Genomic DNA, 21,021 nt, shown 5'->3' with positions numbered 1-21,021 from the left:
TCTAAAGCTGTGTTGTCTTAGGAAACTACCGTTTCTGAAAACGGACTGACACTGAGACTCCAAACCTTCTTAACAAAGCACCCCCTCTCACTCAGTACTGGAGGTAAGGTGGTGGTGCTGATGGTGGGGTCTGTAACTGTATTATAGCTGTTGTCTTTGTCAAACTCAGTATGGAGGATATGGGTTATTCCTGTCTCTTTATGGTAATCTAGGATGCTTCTGGGGCAGTAAAATGGATAAATAATTTCCTTCCCTATTTCTGGATATATGGAACAATAATTTTTTAGCCAGTAGTGATGACAGGAGTTGTTCCTGTCTCCTTACAATGATCTAAGATGCTTCTGGGGCAGCAAACTAGGGATGTAAATAATTTTCTGTAGAACAATAATTTTTATCCTTTGTAATTTCTGATGTACAGTATGCAGAAATTCTAGAGGGACCAATGTTTTGTACAACTAGACACTGTTAATATTGCAAGCTAAGGAGGAAATGCTCCAGGTTGAATATAAAACCTGAACTCAGTACCCTAGGCTTTGTAATTACTTGATGATTCCTCGTTCATGTGGGATTTTATTCTGTGAGCTGTTGAGATGTGGCATGAAATGACATGACTAACAAAGGGCAAGTCTGAAATGACACGGGTGTTTTAATATACTAAAACATTGGCATTTGCTCTTTATACCGTTAGTATTATAGAATGCAATTGCTGTAAAGCAAATTTACTACAGTAAATATATGTAATTTTAGGTAACAAAATTAGTATTTTGGGAGAAGCAAAGGTGGGATCTGAGTCACTTGTCCAGAAAGATGAAAATATTGAAATAAGTAAAGAACCAGCCCAGGATCGAACCAAACGAGTGAGAGGTGGAAAAAGCCAGAAGAGGAAGAGGCTTCGGAAAGATACTGGAAAGAAGACAAAGAGGAAAAAGAAGGGTAAGTAACACTTAGAAAAAAGAAGCATTCTTTTTGATGCATAGGCCTGCTGTGAGTTGCTTTAGAAAAGCTGATGTAACTGTCACATGGTGTGGGAACTTCATGGCCATATCTTTGCCTTGCCTCTTTCACTGAAGAGGTTGAGATGTCCTGGGGCTGTACACTAGCTCTGGAGGAAAGCAACAGACTGTTACCTGTGTGTGGATCATGATCGCACTACTGAACTGTACAGACTAAAGAAATTCCAGTTGTGTCTCCACCAGATCAACTCGTTGCAATTCACCATCAGCTTTTGGTAGCTGGCTTAAAGGTTCTTCATGGTATGGTGCTCTAGGTTGTCAGTTTCCTAACTAAAGGGATGTTTTTCCTGGGAGGGGTATTAATGTGGTTTACTTCCTGAACTGCTACTTTTCTTCTCTGCTTTTGTCTTTCATTCCTAACAAACTCCGGTTGGTGCTGATACTGACTGTGATAAGAGTTTGAATTAATCAGAACGTGTAATGCTGAGATAGTGGTCTTTTTTGTCTTTTTTTCCCCCCTCTGATTTGTTAGCAGAGGATTCTGTAGAAAAAAGCAAAAGACTCCGCTACCATGATGAAGCTGACCAGAGTGCCCTGCTGAGAATGACACGTCTGCGTGTCACCTGGACAGTGCAAGAAGACAGTCTGCTCATGCTGTGCCGAATTGCTAGTCATGTGCTAAATGCCAAGGTATTTAATAGACCCATTAAGTAGTGGTCCTGCATACTGAGCACACATATCATCAGTCCTTGAAATTCATCCTGGTTCTAACCATCATGTGTGAACATAAAAGCTGAAGTTTAACTCCAAACACATTTGTTCTTCACACAGGTAAAAGGGGCCTTTGTGCCATGGCAAGTCGTTCGGGATATCATGCATGCCAGCTTTGAGGAGTCCCTCGATAAAACTTCTCATTCTGTTGGACGAAGAGCTCGTTATATTGTCAGGAATCCCCAGACCTATCTTAATTACAAGTAAGAAGGTTTCTGTCTATGTTCTAGGCTAAATTCTCCTGAACTTAAGTGAAGGGATACGGTCCTGCTGTGGTTTTGTCTTGTTTCATGTGACTTACAAATTTCAACTGTTTTTTGCACTCAATGCTATCTAATCTATATTGAATTGGGAAAATCTCAACTATGCACAGCACCTTCAATTGTATCTGTTGCAGAGTTTGCCTTGCTGAGGTTTACCAAGATAAAGCCCTCATTGAAGATTTCATGAATAGAGAAAATAATTATGAAGATCCACAGGTAAGAGGGAAGTATTCTAAAAGGTCACAGAGCACTTGATGCTGTTTGGGTTACTGAGTGCTTGCACTGTTTCAATTGCTGTGATTTCATCTCTTCTCTCTCCCTTGTACCCTTAGCTATTTTTAAAATAGCATCATTATAAAAATGCATCATCATTGCTGGTTGGAGAGTAAAGTGGACACAGGCAGCTTTCCAAAGGCACATAAACAGCACTGCTGTGCAACAAAAATGTTTCTCAGTGTGCTTGTTTATAAACATCCACGACTGAGCATCTGTATGCACTGATTGGGTTTGGGGTTTTTTTTATGCTCTCAACTTCCTTGTTATCTGAGCAAGAAAGCATGTTTGCTCTGTGATTTCTTATTTTTTATTCTGCTTGCATGTCTAAATACTGCATTAGCTTCTGTGGATGAGTGCAGGAAGATAAGCAGATTTAATAAGGGAAGTGTTGATTCGATCACTCAAAAGATGTTATTTAAATTTCTAGCTTTTTCATGGCTTAAATCAAGCACAATTTCAAATTGAAAAGTTGTTTATGCTGTCAGTGCAGAAGGAATTTCAAGACTTTTTTTGAACTGGGATTGCATCACAGCAAGTCTTTGTTTTTATCCCAGAATGACACTCCACATTGTCAGCAAACCCCAGTCAGTTCTGTTATTAGATTTGTGTTTGTTTAAATTAAGAGTAGTTGTTCACTGATGAGACATTGCTAAAATAAATGCATGTGTCCCTAGCCCCAAAGTCTGTCTCTGAAAGCAAATAAAAACTTGTTTCTAGAGAGTTCCTCTTCTGTCACAGATGTTCTCTGAGCTATGATTGTACAAAAAGACTTAACAGAGAATGCGATAAAGCCTGAAGGTTATAAAGAGAATAAAAAAGACTTAAGCAGAAGCTTAAACAAAGACCTACCAAGAGATCTTACGCTGCTAATTCGGCATAATTGTTTTCAGAACATATGTTTATGGTGGGTTGCTTGTAGTTGTGAGCGTGATTACAGACAGAACCTGCAGCCGTCAAGTGAATCAGCTAACATGACCTCCACGGAGCTTTTTTTGATGCGTTCACTTGTCTGTTGTAGTTTCTGACATGATAATTCAAAACTGGCTACTTCTACTAGAATATCCCATGAATGCTTTGAAAGTAGATGGTCTTTTCCCATTCTAAGAAACTGAAGCTGATAATATTTCTATTTCTTCTTTTCTAAGGTTTGTGCAAAGGAGTTTAAGGAATTTGTGGAAAGACTGAAAGAGAAATTCAGTTCAACTCTGGGGAATCCCAGACTTGAGATTCCTGATACTTTGCAGGAACTCTTTTCCAGGTAAGTTTCAGTAAATACAAGAAGCAATGTTTCCTCCAAATCCATACTTCATAAATAATATAATTGATTTTTAGTTATTTGAATAAACTTGTTTATTTTAAACCCTTCCTGTTTTGCTAAATAAGACTTTTAAAACAGAAATTCGCAACGTCAGATTTCATAAATTGTCAAGTCCTCAACTTTGCTATTAGAGATGTTGCTACTCAGGTACATTTTAATTGTAGAATCGTAGAATGGTTTGGGTTGGAAGGGACCTTAAGGATCATCTAGTTCTAACACCTCTGCCATGGGCAGGGATACCTTCCACTAGACCAGGTTGCTCAAAACCCCATGAAATAGGTTTCCCTTTACTGTCTTCCAGATTAACTGGCCCCATTTTACATCACAATTTGTAGCTGCTTGCTCAGCTAAGCTATCTCAGTGCTGGTAAAACTGTTGATACCAAACAGCTCCCAGCTTTGTATAGCATTCTCCAGCTCAGATTGTCAAGCTTTTTCATGTTGATTAACACTTGGAGAGAAGTGTAAAAATCTGGGTCTTGCACCATTTTATGATAACACCTTTGTACATTTTCTTACTTGGGAGGAGCTGTATCTTACAGCAAAAGTGCTGCTGATGGAGGTCCCAAACCTCAACAGAACAGTATATCTATACAGTTCTGTACAGTCTCCTGACCATGTGTTTTATCTCCTTGTCAACAGATATTTTAGAGCAGTGAAGGAGACTGATCTGGTCAGTTGTTCTAGTTTTTGACACTTGTGTTGAGGGCTGCTGGAGCAGATAGTGCTCTGTGCTGTTTCAACATTTGCTGTATTAGCAGTTGCATTGGTCAGTCTCTTGGTGACACAGCTGATACAAAATCACAGAATGTTGCCTTTGTTTCAGTGATTTCCTTTCCCTTCCCTTAACTAGATTTCGAGTTTTGGCAATTGGAGAAGACACAGCTCAAAAGGCAAAAGAAGATAGTCTAAGCAGGTGAGTTGCAGTAACACCATTTTTTCCCATTTAGGACTCCAAGGACATGTCAGCCCTCACATCAGTAAAAGTCATATATACAGTTTTTAATTCAGTGTGGCTTTCATCTGTTTGTTGCAGTGTATAAATTTGTTAACAGAAAAATACTTTCACAAGGCTTATAGGGACCTCTGACATAGATTATAGATTTGATGAATGAAATGACAGCAACAGTGACCTTCCCAAAATGGTGACTGGGCATTCTTTTAGATGTGCTTGGAGTATAAAATCGCCTCGCTTTACCTTTCTGCTGTGTTACTCTGCAAACACTTTGGGAAGAGCTGTATGTTACCACAGACCACCACTCAAAATGGTGGTCTGTTATCATTAGGACAACAGGGTATGTTTTCTATGTGGGTGCTGTATCTTAAGAGGAGGAGAGAGAACTCTGAGCTGATCCAGAAATTTAGGGTGGAAGATGAGGGAAAATGTAACAGGGTCTTTCAAGTGAATGATCCTCAGCTACAGTGACCTCCTAGTGACATCTATTTCAGAAGTGGTGATTGAATTTGTATATTTTTATGCTAGTTTAGTAGTTCTCTACCTCATGCTCAAAAATCACCATGAATGAACTTTTTTTTCCTTCCTTCCTTTGTTCTTTCAGTGTCTATGACATTCATTTTCTAGTGCTACAGAACCTGATTCAGAGCACACTGGCACTCTCAGATAACCAGATGAAATCTTGCCAGTCATTTCAGGTACAGTATCTGGACCAAAACTTTACCAATCATAGAATCCTTTAAGTTGGAGAAGACCTTTAAGATCATTGAAACCTAATACTGCCAAGTCCACCTCCAAACCATGTTTCTAAGTGCCATGTCTATATGTCATCATTCAACCCTAAAAAGTTTCACCTTCCTACCTTGCTATATGCCTTTTTCAAATGAGAGCAAAGAAACCCAGAAACTTAGATTTGTATCTGTTCTGTGGGAATTACACTTTTAGGAAATTATATATTCTAGGCAGATTTTCAGTATGTTGCTTTTCCCTCTGAGGATAAGTTTGCAAGATGTGAGATTGAAGCAATCTTCACAAAATATATGAAATAAACTCTATGCCTTCCACTGGGTCAAACTGTATCATGATTTAGTGCCCACTTAGGTAATTGGAATTATGCTCTGGAGGAGATAGCACAAAGACAGTCATAGTATCCAGCTGACATTGGTGTTGGGAGCCTTTCCTTCAGTGCTGGGGATCACAAATCTATCAGGTACTTAAATATATAGAAGTTCAAAGGGAGTTTAATATCTCATCAGCAGGCAAGCATGGAGCCTAGAATCTACCAAAATGTGGTGCAGATGAACATTTTTTACATATATAATTCTAGTGGGAGCCTGATCCCATTTTGAATATCAAGTGTTCTATAGTATTTAGGTAATTTAATTGGCATTTACTGTGGAAAGCCTGGAAGCCCATAAAAGGAATAGAATAATGTAGTTAAGTAAATTTATATGCATCATTTACGTTCCAGCTAGTAGCTTCATATTCATTTAGCTAATGTAACCCTCAAGTAGGTGAGTCTGATAGTGGATTCGGAGCTAACACTGCCTTCTGCATTGAACGGGGGGTTTTGCAGACATTTCGTCTGTACCGGGAGTACCAGGATGACGTTCTCGTGAAGGCTTTCCTGGAGTGTCAGAAGAGAAGCTTGGTCAATCGCCGTCGAGTAAACCACACGCTAGGACCAAAGAAGAGCCGGGCTTTGCCTTTTGTACCCATGTCCTACCAGCTGTCTCAGAGTTACTATAGGTGGGTGTCAGAAAGGTTACTGTTCATGTGTGAGCAGATAAAAGAATCTACCTGGGCATGCTGGGCAGGGAGGAGAGAATACACATGAAGTATCTAGCGAAAAGAACCTGACCATCACAGCTGAGGCTGAAGAGATGAAGGTAACATCTCTGCATGTTAGCCCCTTGTTTGGTTAGCAGTTAGGGCTGTACAGGGAATAGAGCAAAGTTTGTTAGGCAGGCTTTTACAAACACATGCAGAGGATGGGAGAGGTGGCACCAAAGACCTAGATGTGGTGGAAAGATTTCTTTAGCACTCTTGTCATTCCGATGGTTGCTTGCTTTTCCTCTTCAGTTACTTTGTGCTGCACTGTACCTGGATGTCAGGAGTGGGGAGGAGAGTTTAACTGTAATATGTCACCTTCTGCTTGAGCAGTGAACATCTTTGCTTTATATTTATTATATAGTACCTGACCTTAAATACCTAATGTTCTGGAACTAGCAAAAAGACATGGAAAGTAGATGTAGGAGGTACTTGGTCACCATCTCTAGCATGGAAATTCTACCATTTGGCTGCTGTATATTACTATGGGTCTAAAATTCATATACAGTAAGAACAGATTGTGAAGGGTTTGTGCTTCATTGAATTTGTCTTTTTGTCCAGAGTTTTTACGTGGCGGTTTCCCAGCACAATTTGTACAGAGTCCTTTCAGTTTCTGGAGAAGCTCAAGGATGCTGAAAAATCAGACCAGCCAGATAACTTCTCATTTAAAGATACAGAAAACGAGGCATCAGAAGACATGACAGCATTTCCTATGGATGGACCTGGTGGCCAGTGTGTGGCAATGCTTTCCTTATTTTCCCTGGGACTTGTATCTGTGAATGTGAGAATCCCAGAGCAGATAGTTGTGGTGGACAGCACTATGGTGGAAAATGAAGTGATAAAAAGGTAAACACTGTTACATCTACTAGCAAATACAGTTTGGAGGTAACTTGAATGAAATTGGACAGAGACTAGCATTTTCTGCACAGTATTGTGGCATGTTTTACTGTGATATAGTTTAGATTTTTATTTCGGAGGAAGCATTCTGAAGACTTCATGGCACTTCAGTAAGTGTCTGTCATTATAGCCTTGGACTGCGTTTGTCTTCACGTGCATGACATTTAAATTGCTAGGCACTTAATTGCCTCCACAGCTAATGTGGAAAGCAGAGCAGTATGGCTTAGATGAGTGTTTTCATCAACATTGTCCCTTCCCGTTTCAACAACAAAGAAAAATTAGTAACAAGGCTTCAGCTTTATCAGTGAAACCTGTCTCTGCAATAGTGGTTCTGTTTTGTCTCCTCTTTGATTATATATATTATTTTTTCCTAAAGCCCCCAGTAACTGCATACCACTGAAATGCAAACTTTCCCTTGGCAGTCTAACCCTACGAATAACTGTTCTTACAGTCATTTCATGTTTTCTTAGACTGCAACTAAAATATTTTGCTGTAGTTTAACCTGTTGCTTCTGTTGTATATATACATGGAAAATATTTTGTTCTCTTTCTCTTTAGAGCAGCTTATTACCTATTTGAAGATTGCCATCATAGTCCTCCAAAATATGCAGCTCTTTAAAATAACAGATCTCTGTTCCTTTACTTGTATTTTTTGTGTGTTACGGTTCATGTTATGCAGATCTCTTTCTCATTATTTTCCTCTGAACTGAACTTTGATGTTGAAAAACAAATGCCATGTTCTTGGTGGCAGGTATGTGTTCATTACATCATGTTATATATAGGTGATATGCCTGATAATACATGCCACAGTGATGAATGGGCATGGTCTTGCCAAACAAAAACTCCAAACAAACAAAAAAAGAAAGAGATTATGATTCCTGTGATTCACTTTAACAAGTTTCTTTTCCTTTATCTAGGTAATTGCTTCCCCTTAGTGTGGAACAGGTGCATAGTACTATAATATTAATAACATGCATTTGTCTGTACAAAATTGCTTCCTCCTCTTTTCCAGACTATTTCTCCACTTTGTTGGAAGTGTTCTGAATGCAAGTCCTGTCTTCTGATACACTTGAAGTCTCTCCAGTTAGGTGATCCTATGCAGAATTATTGAGCTATTTTGTCACCCAGTTCATTAGCAAAAATGCACTGAACCCTGGAGTAGTCCCATTTCTGAGCAGCAGGCATCTGAATCCATTATTATTTTTTTTCAAAACTATTTGTTCTACATTACACATTCCCTTTGGTTTTAAATATATTTTAAGGTCTAACTCATCTTGGAAAAGGTTAGAAGGAACCACTAGTAGTTTCTCTCATAAGCTGCTTAAAACAGCAGCAACTTCAGAGTTAGATCAGGTTGTTTGGAGCCTTCACCTTTATCCTTAATGGCTTCTGTCATGTCCTGAAAACAGTGTTGGTTTGTTTCTGGGAAATCTATCCTGGGTGCTGCTACTATTCTTTCTTTATGTTGAGGCTGTCTGCAGTTTGGTTTGTATTAATGTTTTGGTTGGTTGGTTTTGGGGTTGTTTTTTTTCCTCCCTTCCTTTTCTAAAGTGACTGAAATCTTTGGTCTGTAATTCTTTCTTCTTTTCTCCCTTAAACTGTCTGCCCTATACTGCAGAATTCCTTATAGTCTCAGCCTTTGTGCTCTGACAGATGTTCCCTCCTGATGAAATGTCTGCCGAACCAAAGGTTTCAGCACTGTAAGATGAGATATTTTCAACATGTTCACAAAATGAGAGAGTTTCCTTTTCCAGGGACCTTTAGTGTATTTTCCTTTTCTGTAATTGCTTGTTCTCAGCACTTTAAATCAGGCTGCTATGGACATACCCACAGCTGCTCATAACTACAAACCAGAATGCAGAACAGCAGGTGTTCTTGCTCTGCTCAGGATAATGAGTCACTTTCTTATTTGGGAATTAAAAAAGCTATAAACAAACAAAACGTCTCTCTTTGCTGTAGTTTGGGAAAAGAAGGACTTGATGATGATGACGACGATGATGATGACTTAGATGACACCTCTGGAGGCAAACGCAGGATTGAAGTAAAAGCTCGTCAAGCATCTCATACCAATTACTTACTGATGAGAGGCTACTATGCCCCTGGAATTATCAGCACACGGAATCTGAGTCCCAGCGACAATATAGTGGTCAATTCCTGCCAGGTGAAGGTTAAACTGCGATGTACACCAGTTCCAGGAAGACTCAGCTCTCCAGGTTAGTTTCTGTTTGGCCTTATTTGCACAGAATTGGGTTTGAGCAGGAAAGATAGTCAACTCATCAGCTGAGGAACCAATTTGAACAAAACCTCTTAAAAGGAATGTTTTGTTTGTCATTACATGTGCATTTTGCCTGTAATGCTTTCTCTCCTGACCTAAAACAGGTATTTGACTTCTGCAAACACCTTTTCCTTCTAACAAGTTCTTGCCTGTATTTCATATTGAGTGAAACTATTAATCCAAAGAGGAAGTCTGTCCTCTACTTTGTTACTCCTTCTCCAGGAGATTTTTTTTCAGTCCCTTCTGCAACTTAGTATAGTTGCAGAATTCTATGACATGTCACACCCAGCCTTTCCCTTCTATAAAGAGAAAAGATCTTTCAGAGCTCTTTGAATGGCAGTTCACATTTACTTGTCTCATGCAGCTCTCTGAAATAGTGGTTTCCAAACTCTGGCCTTTTCCCTACAGTACTTTAAACATTTTGATCATAGTTAAAGCTTGAATATTCGCAATTTATCAGCACTCCCCTTCTCAAAGAGTATCTTCCTTTCAGCTCTAATGCAAATGTATCCAGGAAAACCTTTACTTGTTTAGGTCTAGTGTTGTTCCTGCCTGCTGCTGTTGTGGTAGAGGTAAAATAGCAATTCTTTTTCATATCTCTTCTGCCACACATGCCCTCCAGGTCTGTTAAGCTGACAGCTCATTACAGTTGTTCTCAGTTTAACTTGGCTGTCAAAGAAGCGCAGCTGTCACATGTGTCCCAAAGGCATGATGTAAAGGCAGCCTGCAGATGAAAGGGAGGGGAGCAGGTAAGAACAGTGCCAAAGCTACCCTCTAATCATCCAGGACTGGAAAAAGGTGTTACGCTGCTTCACCTTCTAAATACTCTGCACAGTGGGGGTGGGTTTGTGCAGTGCTGAACCTTCCTCCACACACAGAGATGTTTTGTTATACTGATTGTACTGAGACATTGTCAGCTTGTAGTTTCTAACCATATTTGGTCAATAGCTTTCTGCCATGGATCAGCTGCTTACAGTTCTTTGATTCATAGGGTCCTCCATAGCATTTCTTGCCCTAGAGAGAATACAAGTCTGCACTGTCTTTCAGCAATATATCACATTGGTCTGAGGGTTTCGGAGACAGATATGTGAGGCAGAAAGAAAAGCAGGAAACTGCAGCAATGAAGATGGAAAACTGAGCTCTGATTTTAATTGGATTAGTTTAGAACACCTCTAATCTGTCTCAGATATTTATCTTTCTTTAGTGTACACTGTAGTAACAGCTGCTTCACAGCTTATATACATTGGGTTTTATTTGCTTTGCAGTTTCTTCTTTGCTTGATAACATGGATGTGGGGGTTTCCTGCCTCCCTGAGACTTTTTCCAGACTGATAAACATCCGAGAAGAGGATTATGAGGTTGATCATTTTCTTCATGAGTGTACAGATCATTATGGCTACAATCCTGGAGATGTAGCTGCTGTTATGGAGATCCGTAATGCAATAGAGGCAACTTCCCACTTTGGAATTTGCAAAGTTGAGCTGAGCAAACGTTTCTGCATCTATGAGGAGGTGGAACCTGAACGCACCAGGAGCTTGGAGCAGTACATTCAGGTGGGTTTATAGCCAGCTGCTTTCCATACCTTAATACTTAGATGCTTAGTATTCCCCTCAAATAGCACAACCTTCCAAGATATAGGAAGCAAGTATAAATAAAACAAAGCTGTTTATATTAGGCAAGAGATCACATACCTGATAGCAATCTCACCTCAAAGTTAGGAAGGCAAAAAATTAAAGCAGCATTAACTCAAAGATAAGAATGAATGGTTTTAGAAACCTAAAGATACCAACCTTCACCTTTGGAAGCAAAATTCTCTTTCCCAGCTACATTTTAACTTAATTGAAGCTGAACAAAAATGTCTTGTGCTGTAATTTCAGTAAAGTTTAAGGGATAAAACACCAACTTCAGTGCAGCAAGACAGAAAATTTAATATTCTGCTAAACTCTTCCTCTTTCTTTGCTGCCAGTTAAAGATGACATTTTCCAGCAAAAGCTCTTGAGATGATTTTGTGGTTTTGTTTGTTTGTTGTTATAGGACCTCATTGAAATGCAGCAAGTTTTAGAAGTAGGAGGCCATACTGTAAGACTGGTTGCAGTAGTATTTGCCAAGCCATGGCTATTACATTCAGTATGTCTGAAGAATAAACCAGATGATTCTGATCAGCAAGGTACAGATGCCACTCTCCCAGATGTACAACAGGACTGCCTGCCACTGGAACCAAAGAATGGAGAGGAATGTTTGAGAGAGGAGGAGCAGCTGGGAGAAGATACACCATCTGTCAGTGATGAAGAACCGCCAAGGAAGAGATTTAAGACTCAAAATGATGTCCTTGCAGATGGCGATCAACTCTGCCAAGGTTCACAGAGTAGTTTGAAAAGTGCAGATGAAAGTAACTTTGATGCAGGTGTTACTGATTCTTCTACAATGATGGACGAAGAACCAGGCTCCCTGGGAGGACAGACAGAACACCTGGCTGAACACTCAGTGCCTGCTCCAGGTGCTACAAATGCGGACACTTACAAGGAACAAGATAAATCTTGTTCTGAGGACAAAAAACTGGAAACAGAGAATGATGACCTCAGTGCTGAGCAGAACAAGCAGATTCCTAGCCTTGAACAATCAGCCGGTGAGCAGGATGATGATCTTTCCTACTTACAGGAGAACCCAGGAGTCTCTAAAGGTATCTACAAGCTCTCTGCATCCAAGAAATAGAGCTTAGCTCATCATCAGTTGACCCCAAACAAGTAGCTCCATTTTATAAGCAAATACTAGATTCTTTATGAAGCTACACCAGAGAGAGAGAGGTTGTTATTATTCACAGTTGAAGTGACATAACACAACTTTATCTGGAAGGTCTTGGAGGTTTCAAATACATCAAAGATTCCATCCTATGCCTATTGCTGGAATGTTCATGACTAGTCCAGAAAGGTGTTTTCCTTTAGAACTCTTTTCTGTGTCTTACTCTTCTCCAAAAACATATGTGAATCTGAAGTTTCTCACCTCTGCCTTCAGTCCAAAGGCTAGACATCTCTAAACCTAAAAAACACAGCGCTGCTGGTGTACCTCTAACTAGAATGCCCATGACTGAAATGTAGTAAAGTCATTAAACCATTCACCAGAAAGCAGCACATGCCAGTGAGAAGATTAATAGCCTTGTTTGTAACCCAATTTGACTTCATTTTAAAATTTCCTTTTTACTGCCAGTTTTCTTTTTTAATAGCTGGTAGTTCTTGCCAAGCTCTATATTAAGTAGGTTGTTTGCAATTTTATTTTGTTGTTGTTTTATCAGCTCTGATTTCAGACTGAATCACAAGCTAATTGCTTGTGTGGTATTTTGCCAAGACCTGCCACTACCCATGTTTAGAGATGCAGACTGCAGACTAAAAATCAGTGCAGACTGATCCCTAGCCTCTTAAAGCCTGGTATTGTTTAATTGGAGCCTTCCTGCAGCAAACAAGACTCAGGGTTGTCTAAACTACATAGACTTCAGCAGTTCTTAACATGAAACTGCTAACTTACGGCTTTGGATTTAGTTTCCTCTACTTGTTTGTAACAAAGGAGGGAAGAAATAGTTATGTTATCAAGCATAGAGTTCTGACTGGTCTTACTGTTGAAGGCCAGCTGAAGGGTTTACATGTGCTTAAGCCAAAGTTGTTAGCCTCTGGGTGTGGTAGAAGTCTGTTAAGTAATTGTGTAATTAAAGTCCATGACATAATGCATACTGTAAATTTCAGAGAAAACCTTCACTTTCAGTCTGAACCCTGCTGAAATCCTGAGTTTGCATTCTCAAGTCCACAGCTGCTCGGACTTTTGCTCACCTTCCATAGGTTTACCAGGAGCATGACGTTAGATAAGTCTAAGTGAGCACAGCAGGCTGAGAACCCTGCAAAAGGTCCTGTGTGAAACTTGGTTCTTTCAGTCGATAGAATTACGTGTTGTGCAGCCACATAATCATATTTCTAGGAATAAAACTTCTTGCTGTGATTTGGGAGTGGAACCACAAATTGGGTGGTTGGAGAAGGCAGATGTGGTTGCAAGAGGTATGGGAAGAAAGGGTATGCTGCAGTCAAGTAAAGGCAGCATGGAAGCTCATAGCTCCCCATGCAACCAGATCAACATGCAGCATAGCTTGTGTGTGTTATTCTCTAATGTAAGCTGTTGCATTTTACAGCATGGACACTTTTTACTTTCCTTCCACTAGATAAAGAGTTTGGGTTAATTAAAAACAATGTATTCCTTTCTTTCCAGGAAGTTCTATGACAGATGTATCCCAGGCAGCCAGGGACCGGTGAGTAACAAAGACTTCTGCTGAGTAACTGAACTTAGCACTAACAAAGTAATATCTGGAAGCAAATGGTTTGGAAACCTTTGGTTTACACAGCAATGCGCAGTGAGCATTGATGATGGAGAAATCCCATGTCTTCCTCCATTGTTCCTGTTCATGTTACTTGTGCTCATGTGCATGCTGGAAAAATTTGATACATGTTTTTTCCAGAAAACCAACTAACTTGGAGGAACAGAATTAATTTTATTTCGCAATAAGTCCAGTGCCTGACAGTCTGAGCTACCACATACCCAGGAAAGACCTGAAGAAACTGCAGTATGGGAAATTTCAATTCCCACACAGGGTCTTTTGACTCCAAAATGCTGAAAATAAGGATTTTTTTTCCTATCTGAGCACTGTTGCTGCATGTTGCAGATTAAAGCAGGTCTTGAGTAACTTTTGGAAGATGTTAGAGCTAGTGACAAAGCATTCCTGGTCATTGGCTATAAGGAAGAAATTCTTTACTGTTAGGGTGGTGAGGTACTGGAATGCGTTGCCCAGGGAGGTTGTGAATGCTCCATCCCTGGCAGTGTTCAAGACCAGGCTGGATGAAGCCTTGGGTGACATGGTTTAGTGTGAGGTGTCCCTGCCCATGGCAGGGGGGTTGGAACTAGATGATCTTAAGGTCCTTTCCAACCCTAACTGTTCTATGATTCTGTGATCAAGACTCCAGGTAACCAGTGGGTGGCATACTGGTGCTAAAAGCACTTTTAAGTGGACGTTTTAATGTGAAATACTTCAGGTCTGTGGAACTGTCTGAAAGCTTAGCACCAATCTCTGCCCAGAGCAGCTACAGAATTTACACCTAGCACGTGAGCCAACACTGGCAATGGATGCGGTAAGAATCTGTTATGCAGAAATTGTGATGAGAAATCTAGTTGGAAGAATTAAGTCCTGATGGAGCTGAACTTAAATGGTCCTTTGCAGGGCCTGCGAGAATGTCTGCTTCATCGGGAGACCTTGGAGGATTGTGGATGGGAACCTGAATAAACCTGTGTGTAAAGGGATGATGGAAGCTGTGCTCTATCACATCATGACAAAACCAGGCATAACAGAAGGCACACTGCTGCAGCATTACATGGGGGTACTGCAGCCTGTCGCTGTCCTAGAGATACTGCAGGTATGTGAAGCACCAGCTGTGTGAACTTTAATCTGGTTCAGCTTCCACAGAGAAGAGTCAGCAACTACTTTGCTGGAAGTCCCAGGAAAACAGGATTCTGAATGAACTATAAAAAACAGCCTCTCCCCTTCCTGAATTAACTAAAGCCAGAGCAAGTTACTGTTCACAATGAGGGAGGAAGGAAACCTTTACCTGTCACTGAAATGACCATATGGCTGATTTTAAAATTTGAGCTTGCTTCTGAAACAATGTACATGCAGTTAAAGTTGTAGTTGGTTTCTGAAGAGTGGTGGCTTGTCATTGTGAAATACCAAATTGGCCTGTTTAATACAGTGTTAATCACTAGAGTTTAGCTTTGTTTTTCCCTTATACACCTTTCAGATAAGTAATCTTTAGTGTAAGAATCAGACTGAGCTGTGTCTGTGCTAGACAGCACTGTAAATAAGACCTTCTGTCCTGGCAGACCTGCTTAGAGGCACTTTACAAAACGTTACATGGAGAGAAAAATTTGACTCTCATCTTTTCCCCACATCCTGAAGTTTGATTGCCACCATCACTGCTATTTTGCAAGTGAAACCTTTATTTGTATTTTTTTTCTGTAAGTATTCAAAATCTTAAGCATAGCAATAATATTGCAGTCCTTCCCATAAGCATGACTTCCCCTGCTAATGCTGGAAATCAGTCTTCTGGTAGCATGGCAAGTTGTGTACCCTACCATCCTGTTTCCCAGGTGTTCCAGCACAGCCTGTCAGTAGGTCATGTGCTGGAGCAGCACTACCAGGAGGGACGGGTTTAAAACCGCAGTAGAATGTACAATGGTGAGGCATGCATAGGTGGGAAAGAGTACAGATTCCTCAGCAATTCTAATTCAAATCCACAAAAACAAGCAGTTACCTGTACATTTTACACACTGGAGGACTTGAATCTAACTTGTCTACCAAAAAACTTGGTAAGACCTGGTTTTGAAACCACAGGCAGAGCTTGTATCTGTAATATACCAAATATTAGTAAATCTAGCTGCATACCTATGTAAGGTGATTGAATACACACCAGGTGTTTTCAGCAAATAGAGCACATAAATGACCTTGCTGGGTGGTGCTCTGGGAATAAATGCAGCCCCATTAGCAAGAACTGACCTGAGTCTGGGATTTACATTGATACAGCTTGAAATCATTTGTAGCTGGTCCTCAGTGTTGAAATACATTGTTGAATGCATGTTCTGTCTTAGCAGCCACTGTGTTAACATCTGTAAGAAATGATCTATTTAGCTATAGGAACTTGCTTTGCTTTGCTGTGATCTTTGCCACCCCAATGGGGGATGGCACTTCACCTGAGGAGGTGAAATGAAGCCACCTGTAGTGTAAATTGGTATAAATTGTCCAACATTTCTCAGAACACCGTAGGTAGAACAGTGTTCAGTGCATTTGTTTTTACCACGCTTGGTCAAGCTAAAAGTGTGAATTTTTCTGCAGGGTCTGGAAACTCTCGGCTGCATCACACGATTCTACATGAAAAAGCCATCCCCGGTGTCGCTCTTTTCTCAGCCAGTTATTGAAGAACAACTAAACAATCCCAAACTGAGCGAAACCCCAACAATATACTATGAGCCTACAGTAGACTGTACTCTTAGGCTGGGAAGAGTCTTCCCCTCTGAAATGAACTGGAATAAATGGGTGCAGATTATCCCTGTATAAAAGCTGAGCCCTGTTAAATGGGTTTAGCCTGTAGGAGTGTAAATATGACAATTTGCACTCCATCATGTTTTTATTAAGTTATTTATCCTTTTTATTTGTGAATGTATTTAAGATGAGAATAAAGCTTAATGTTAAGACGCAGGTATATTTGATCCCACTTTCGGTACCTTCTCTTTTTACCAGTAACTGCTTGTAGAGCATGCAGTTCGTAGTTTCTCCTTTACCTTACACGGTTTTCACATGATAGCAAAGGCTCCTTTTTCCCTGTCCCTTTAGGGTCACAGCAGTAACAGCTCACCTTTGCTTTTCCTTCCACCTGGCAGCTGGCTCCGTGCTAAGGTAGCTAAGATAACTAAGCGAAAGGTTTGTCTATATTTTACACACTGGTTTCTTGGCATATGTGGTATTAGTTTATCATCTATTTTTAGCAGAGTGCTGTGCTGTGTGAGGTAAGGGCCCTGCACCCCTCCCCTGTGCCGCTTTCAGCAGTGTGTCAGCTCTACCGAGGGCAGTTTTAAAGCAACCACAGCACACAGTTCCTTACACCCAGGGACACGTTTATTGCAGCAGATTCCCTTTTCCTCCCCAAATCCCAGCGGGCCTGGGCCGCGCCTCTGCCCTCCGCGCTGAGGCAGGAGCGGGCCGGGGCCCTCAGTCCCGCCACCGGTGCCCGCACTGCGTATTGCAGCACTTGTAGAAGGTGGTCATGGGCTCGTCGGCCGAGCGCGTCTGGATCTGCATGAAGTAGGCGCGGGGGTGCTCGCACTTGGGGCACGGCTCTGCGGACGAGGCGCCGTGAGGTGAGGCCCGGTCCTTCTGCCCCCTCGCTCCGCTCCCCGTCCCGTCCCGTCCCTACCTGCGGTGGAGTCCACGTTCTCCCAGGCCGCGGCGCCGCCCAGCACATCGTCCACCTCCTTGAGCCGCGGGTACTTCCTGCTCGTCACCTGCGGGACGCCGCCGCTCAGTCAGGGCCCGACCCCGCGCCCGCCCCCCTGCCCCGCGCCCGGCCAGCCCCGCACCTTCCTCGTGACGTTGCGCACGTAGGGGCAGGTGGTGCAGGCGAAGCGGTGGCAGCGCGGCCCCTCCTCGGCCACCAGCACGTTACCGCAGGCCGGGCAGAAGAGCAGCATCGCCGGTTCCGCGGCGCCGACCGCCCCTTCCGGCGCGACGATGGCGGCGGAGCCCGAGCCCGAGGAGGAGCTGGCGCACGCTGAGGTGCTGGAGCTCTTCCAGGAGGCGCTTGCGCGGCTGGTGCAGGATCCGCTGCTCTGTGACCTCCCGCCGCAGGTAGGGCCGGGGCCGCAGGGGGCCTGACGGAAGCCGGGGTAGCGGTGGCTGGGCTCAGGCCCAGGTCACTCGCCGGCCGCGGCCGTGCCGCCCGCAGGTGACGGCGGAGGAGATCGGCTCGCAGGTGGCGCTGGAGTACGGGCAGGCCATGACCGTGCGCGTCTGCAAAGCGGACGGCGAGACCATGCGTGCGTCCCGGGGCCGGAGGGCGGGAGTGGGCCGGGGCCGCGGGCCGGGGCGCTGACAGGGCTCTTCCCCCTCCGCAGCCGTGGTGGTGGTGCAGAACGCCACGGTGCTGGACCTGAAGAAGGCGCTGCGGCGGCACGTCCAGCTGCGGCAGGCACGGCAGGGCGGCGTGCAGCACCTCAGCTGGTGAGCGGGGCGGGGGGCTCCGGCTGCAAGCGTGCACCCCTGCAGCACTCCCCCATGGCCTAAGCGGTTTTGCCCTAGGAAGTACATATGGAGGACGTACCACTTAACCTACGGCGGAGAGAAGCTGGCAGATGATAGAAAGAAGCTGCGAGAGTGAGTAGTACAGTCTCTTCTGGGGGATGGAGGGGGTCTGCTGGAGCACACGCAACACTGGGGATTTGTGCCTGGCTCTGGTGGCTCCTGCACTTGAACAGGACCAGCACTGCACACAGAGGTGGGACAGGCCCTGCCCTGGCAGACCATCTGAAGGACAGGAAGGCCTCAGGCAGTTCCTCAGTCACAGCCGTCCTATGCAAAGTGCGTTCCTCCAATTCAAATCACACCAAGGTACTTGAGAATAGAACACAGAGAAGGCCAGGGATGGTGTCCTGTGTGCAAAGCACATTAGTTCAGCTCCCAAGGAAACTGGGAGCACTTGGGGAGCAGCTACTCAGCAGAGGATGAGGTCAGGTACATTGTATTGTGGAGAAGACCAAGAATGGAAGGAACCCTGGACACCTTGTGCCAAGTGCTCCTGTCACCCTCACAGAGGACTAAGCAGAGCTGCTGAGGTGAATGCCAGGCAAAGAGTGTCGGGGTCTGGACTTGCTCAGCCACAGAGACGATTTAGTAACAACACTTACAAATAACTCCCATGTTTCCATGCCTGTTCTCAGGGGAAGAAGGCAGGAGGTGCTTCTGAGCACTCTGACAGCTGCATACAGCAGTGCTGGGTATGCCAGCCTGTGTCCAGACCCAGCAGGACAAGCTTGTCTGGAGTATTAAAAATTTAGCAAGACAGACCTACTAAAAGCTTTCCTCAAAAGACTGAGCCATGGGCAACAGATGTTGCATTTAAGAGGTTGTTGCAGTTAGAAAGGCAGATAATCAGATCCTAAGTGCTGGCAGCGTGTTCTGCATACACAAATGAGAAACTGTCCTACATCAGAGCATAGCAAGCATGTTAAGAGTCCATCTTGCCCTGGGAAAGAGGAGGCTATAGGCTTTCAAAGGTTGCAGTTCCTGGTTAACTGGCACATTAACAGTATAACTCTCCTTCAGGTATGGCATCAGAAACCGGGATGAGGTCAGCTTCATAAAGAAGCTGCGAAAGTAACCTGTCAGGTAAGTCCTGAACATCCATTAGAGCTACCGCTTCTTCATCTGTCTCTTCCCCAGACCTTAGTGTTCCAGCTCAGAGCAGCCAGTGCTGCTGCTCTCTGCTACATAGCAGGGCACTACTGAAGGCCTGTGTCTGGGTTAGGCTTGGCTCTGTGGTCTATTTCCATAGTTGTGTTGTGCATACTTTTCTCTGGCCAGAGAACGACAATTCAGCTACTTCAGTTAACACGCAGCAGCAGCATCTTGGTGCTGGCAGTGATGTATCTCTACCCCTAATTTATGTTTAAACTCTGAATCTACTCCAGCCATGTCCCGAGACTCATCAAATGCAGTGTTCTTTTGCTGGTTTGATTGCTTCTAAAACCTTGCTTTTAGCCTTCTTGAATGTTTGTAAATCACTGACAGGGATGTGGCTGGGTGCTAACTCATCCCTACATTGCTATAGGCAATTGCCATCACTCAGGTCATCTGGGTACTTTTGTGTGTCTCAGGCTCTCATACCCACATGGCTGTTCTCCCACCCTGCTCTGAGTGCTCCTGTAACTAACAGAAATGTCCCGTGAATACACCCAGGCAAATGCAGCAAGCAGAGCATGTTCTGTGCTTTTCCATTATGAGTGTATCTTGAGCCATTTTTCTCAATTGGGAAGAGGGATGTCAGCTTACAGATCCTGTAGGTTTTGACTTCCAGTCTCTGTTTCTGGTTTCTAGAAACTAGAGTTCAACCAAGTCATTGTTCTCAGAAGACAAGATACACCATGAGACTTCTGGTCATGATACTTCTGTGCAACTGATGCATTCAACAGGAAGCATGAGTAGCACATATATGCTACCTGCTTGTAATCTGTATAGACATGATTCTGGTATTATGCAGCTATTTTTATAAAGTTGTGCATACAAACACAAGATGTGGCCAAGACTCCAGCTCAGTTATTTTAAAATCATCTCTGCTTCCTCTCCACATCTGAAAACACAGGCACAGTGGCTGAGGAGCAGTGGCAAGAGCAGCTTTTCCAAGAACTTGGGGTTTTGTTTTGTGGCTCCAGGTAGCTGCGGTAAAAACTGTTGCTTTGTGACCACAGTAACCCTTTTTTCTTCTTTAAACACATCCAGTGTACTAAAATGTGTGGTGTAACAAAAGCCATCTGCCTGTGACCAGCAGTCACCTGTGGTACTGGCTGATCCACCCCAATGGAGGCATGGTGATAAGAGAGCCCAGCATGCAGTAACTATTGTTACTGCCAGATACATTGTTTCTTTAACAGAGCACTGAGAATCCAGCCCTACCATGAGCAGAGTAGGGATCCAGCACTGTTCTGGAGGAGAAGGTGGTTCACATCAAAGAAAAACACACTCCAGTTGAAATGGACATCTTTTGCAGTTGCTATTTGAACTGTCTGTCTCTGAGCTCTAAGTGGAATGCACTTGCAGTGATTAAAGAGACTTTTTTTCTGAGGCTTTTGAGGCTCTTATTTCCAGCTGCAGGTTGTCGGATGCTAGAAAGGATTGATTCTAGTGGTACAGGAAA

The 21,021-nt window shown here is 43.0% G+C and overlaps 3 protein-coding genes across 9 annotated transcripts in view; 2 read left to right on the top strand and 1 right to left on the bottom strand.

Moving 5' to 3' along the window:
- GTF3C1 (general transcription factor IIIC subunit 1) overlaps window positions 1–16,825 on the top strand; it is a 42,100-nt gene extending 25,275 nt beyond the window's left edge. Inside the window, exons 22-37 of one of the 4 annotated variants that reach the window (XM_031052178.2) lie at window positions 22–103; window positions 748–933; window positions 1,489–1,643; window positions 1,785–1,927; window positions 2,122–2,203; window positions 3,409–3,521; window positions 4,434–4,496; window positions 5,140–5,233; window positions 6,112–6,284; window positions 6,927–7,211; window positions 9,221–9,474; window positions 10,802–11,088; window positions 11,570–12,215; window positions 13,784–13,823; window positions 14,787–14,979; window positions 16,452–16,825. In XM_031052178.2, the coding sequence (XP_030908038.2) occupies window positions 22–103; window positions 748–933; window positions 1,489–1,643; window positions 1,785–1,927; window positions 2,122–2,203; window positions 3,409–3,521; window positions 4,434–4,496; window positions 5,140–5,233; window positions 6,112–6,284; window positions 6,927–7,211; window positions 9,221–9,474; window positions 10,802–11,088; window positions 11,570–12,215; window positions 13,784–13,823; window positions 14,787–14,979; window positions 16,452–16,673 (3,018 nt within the window). In that variant the 3' untranslated portion in view covers window positions 16,674–16,825. Of the gene's footprint in view, window positions 1–21; window positions 104–747; window positions 934–1,485; window positions 1,644–1,784; window positions 1,928–2,121; window positions 2,204–3,408; window positions 3,522–4,433; window positions 4,497–5,139; window positions 5,234–6,111; window positions 6,285–6,926; window positions 7,212–9,220; window positions 9,475–10,801; window positions 11,089–11,569; window positions 12,216–13,783; window positions 13,824–14,786; window positions 14,980–16,451 lie in introns of all 4 variants that reach the window. The other 3 variants (XM_034065351.1, XM_013129940.3, XM_005152510.3) reach the window with 3 other exon arrangements.
- A 388-nt stretch (window positions 16,826–17,213) lies between these two features.
- POLR3K (RNA polymerase III subunit K) lies at window positions 17,214–18,201 on the bottom strand. The gene is made up of 3 exons (XM_034065809.1): window positions 17,693–18,201; window positions 17,530–17,617; window positions 17,214–17,452 (listed from the first exon to the last, which is right to left on the bottom strand). Exons 1-3 carry the CDS (start codon window positions 17,801–17,803, stop codon window positions 17,325–17,327), a joined length of 327 nt encoding a protein of 108 aa, XP_033921700.1. The 5' UTR covers window positions 17,804–18,201; the 3' UTR covers window positions 17,214–17,324.
- SNRNP25 (small nuclear ribonucleoprotein U11/U12 subunit 25) lies at window positions 17,697–20,951 on the top strand. 4 transcript variants are annotated; one of them, XM_031052327.2, is made up of 6 exons: window positions 17,698–17,960; window positions 18,058–18,148; window positions 18,227–18,332; window positions 18,411–18,485; window positions 19,434–19,496; window positions 20,759–20,951. In XM_031052327.2, exons 1-5 carry the CDS (start codon window positions 17,844–17,846, stop codon window positions 19,486–19,488), a joined length of 444 nt encoding a protein of 147 aa, XP_030908187.1. In that variant the 5' UTR covers window positions 17,698–17,843; the 3' UTR covers window positions 19,489–19,496; window positions 20,759–20,951. The 4 variants fall into 4 exon arrangements, with proteins under 4 accessions (XP_033921699.1, XP_033921698.1, XP_030908187.1 ...); XM_005152509.4 differs by having other exon boundaries at window positions 20,205–20,951; XM_034065808.1 differs by lacking the exon at window positions 18,411–18,485 and having other exon boundaries at window positions 17,697–17,960.
- The last annotated feature ends 70 nt before the right edge of the window (window positions 20,952–21,021 follow it).

Source organism: Melopsittacus undulatus, chromosome 8, assembly GCF_012275295.1.
Source record: "Melopsittacus undulatus isolate bMelUnd1 chromosome 8, bMelUnd1.mat.Z, whole genome shotgun sequence".
Classification (NCBI taxonomy): Eukaryota; Metazoa; Chordata; class Aves; order Psittaciformes; family Psittaculidae; genus Melopsittacus; species Melopsittacus undulatus.
Note: the sequence above shows the minus strand (reverse complement) of the source record. Positions and strands in the feature narration are given on the sequence as shown.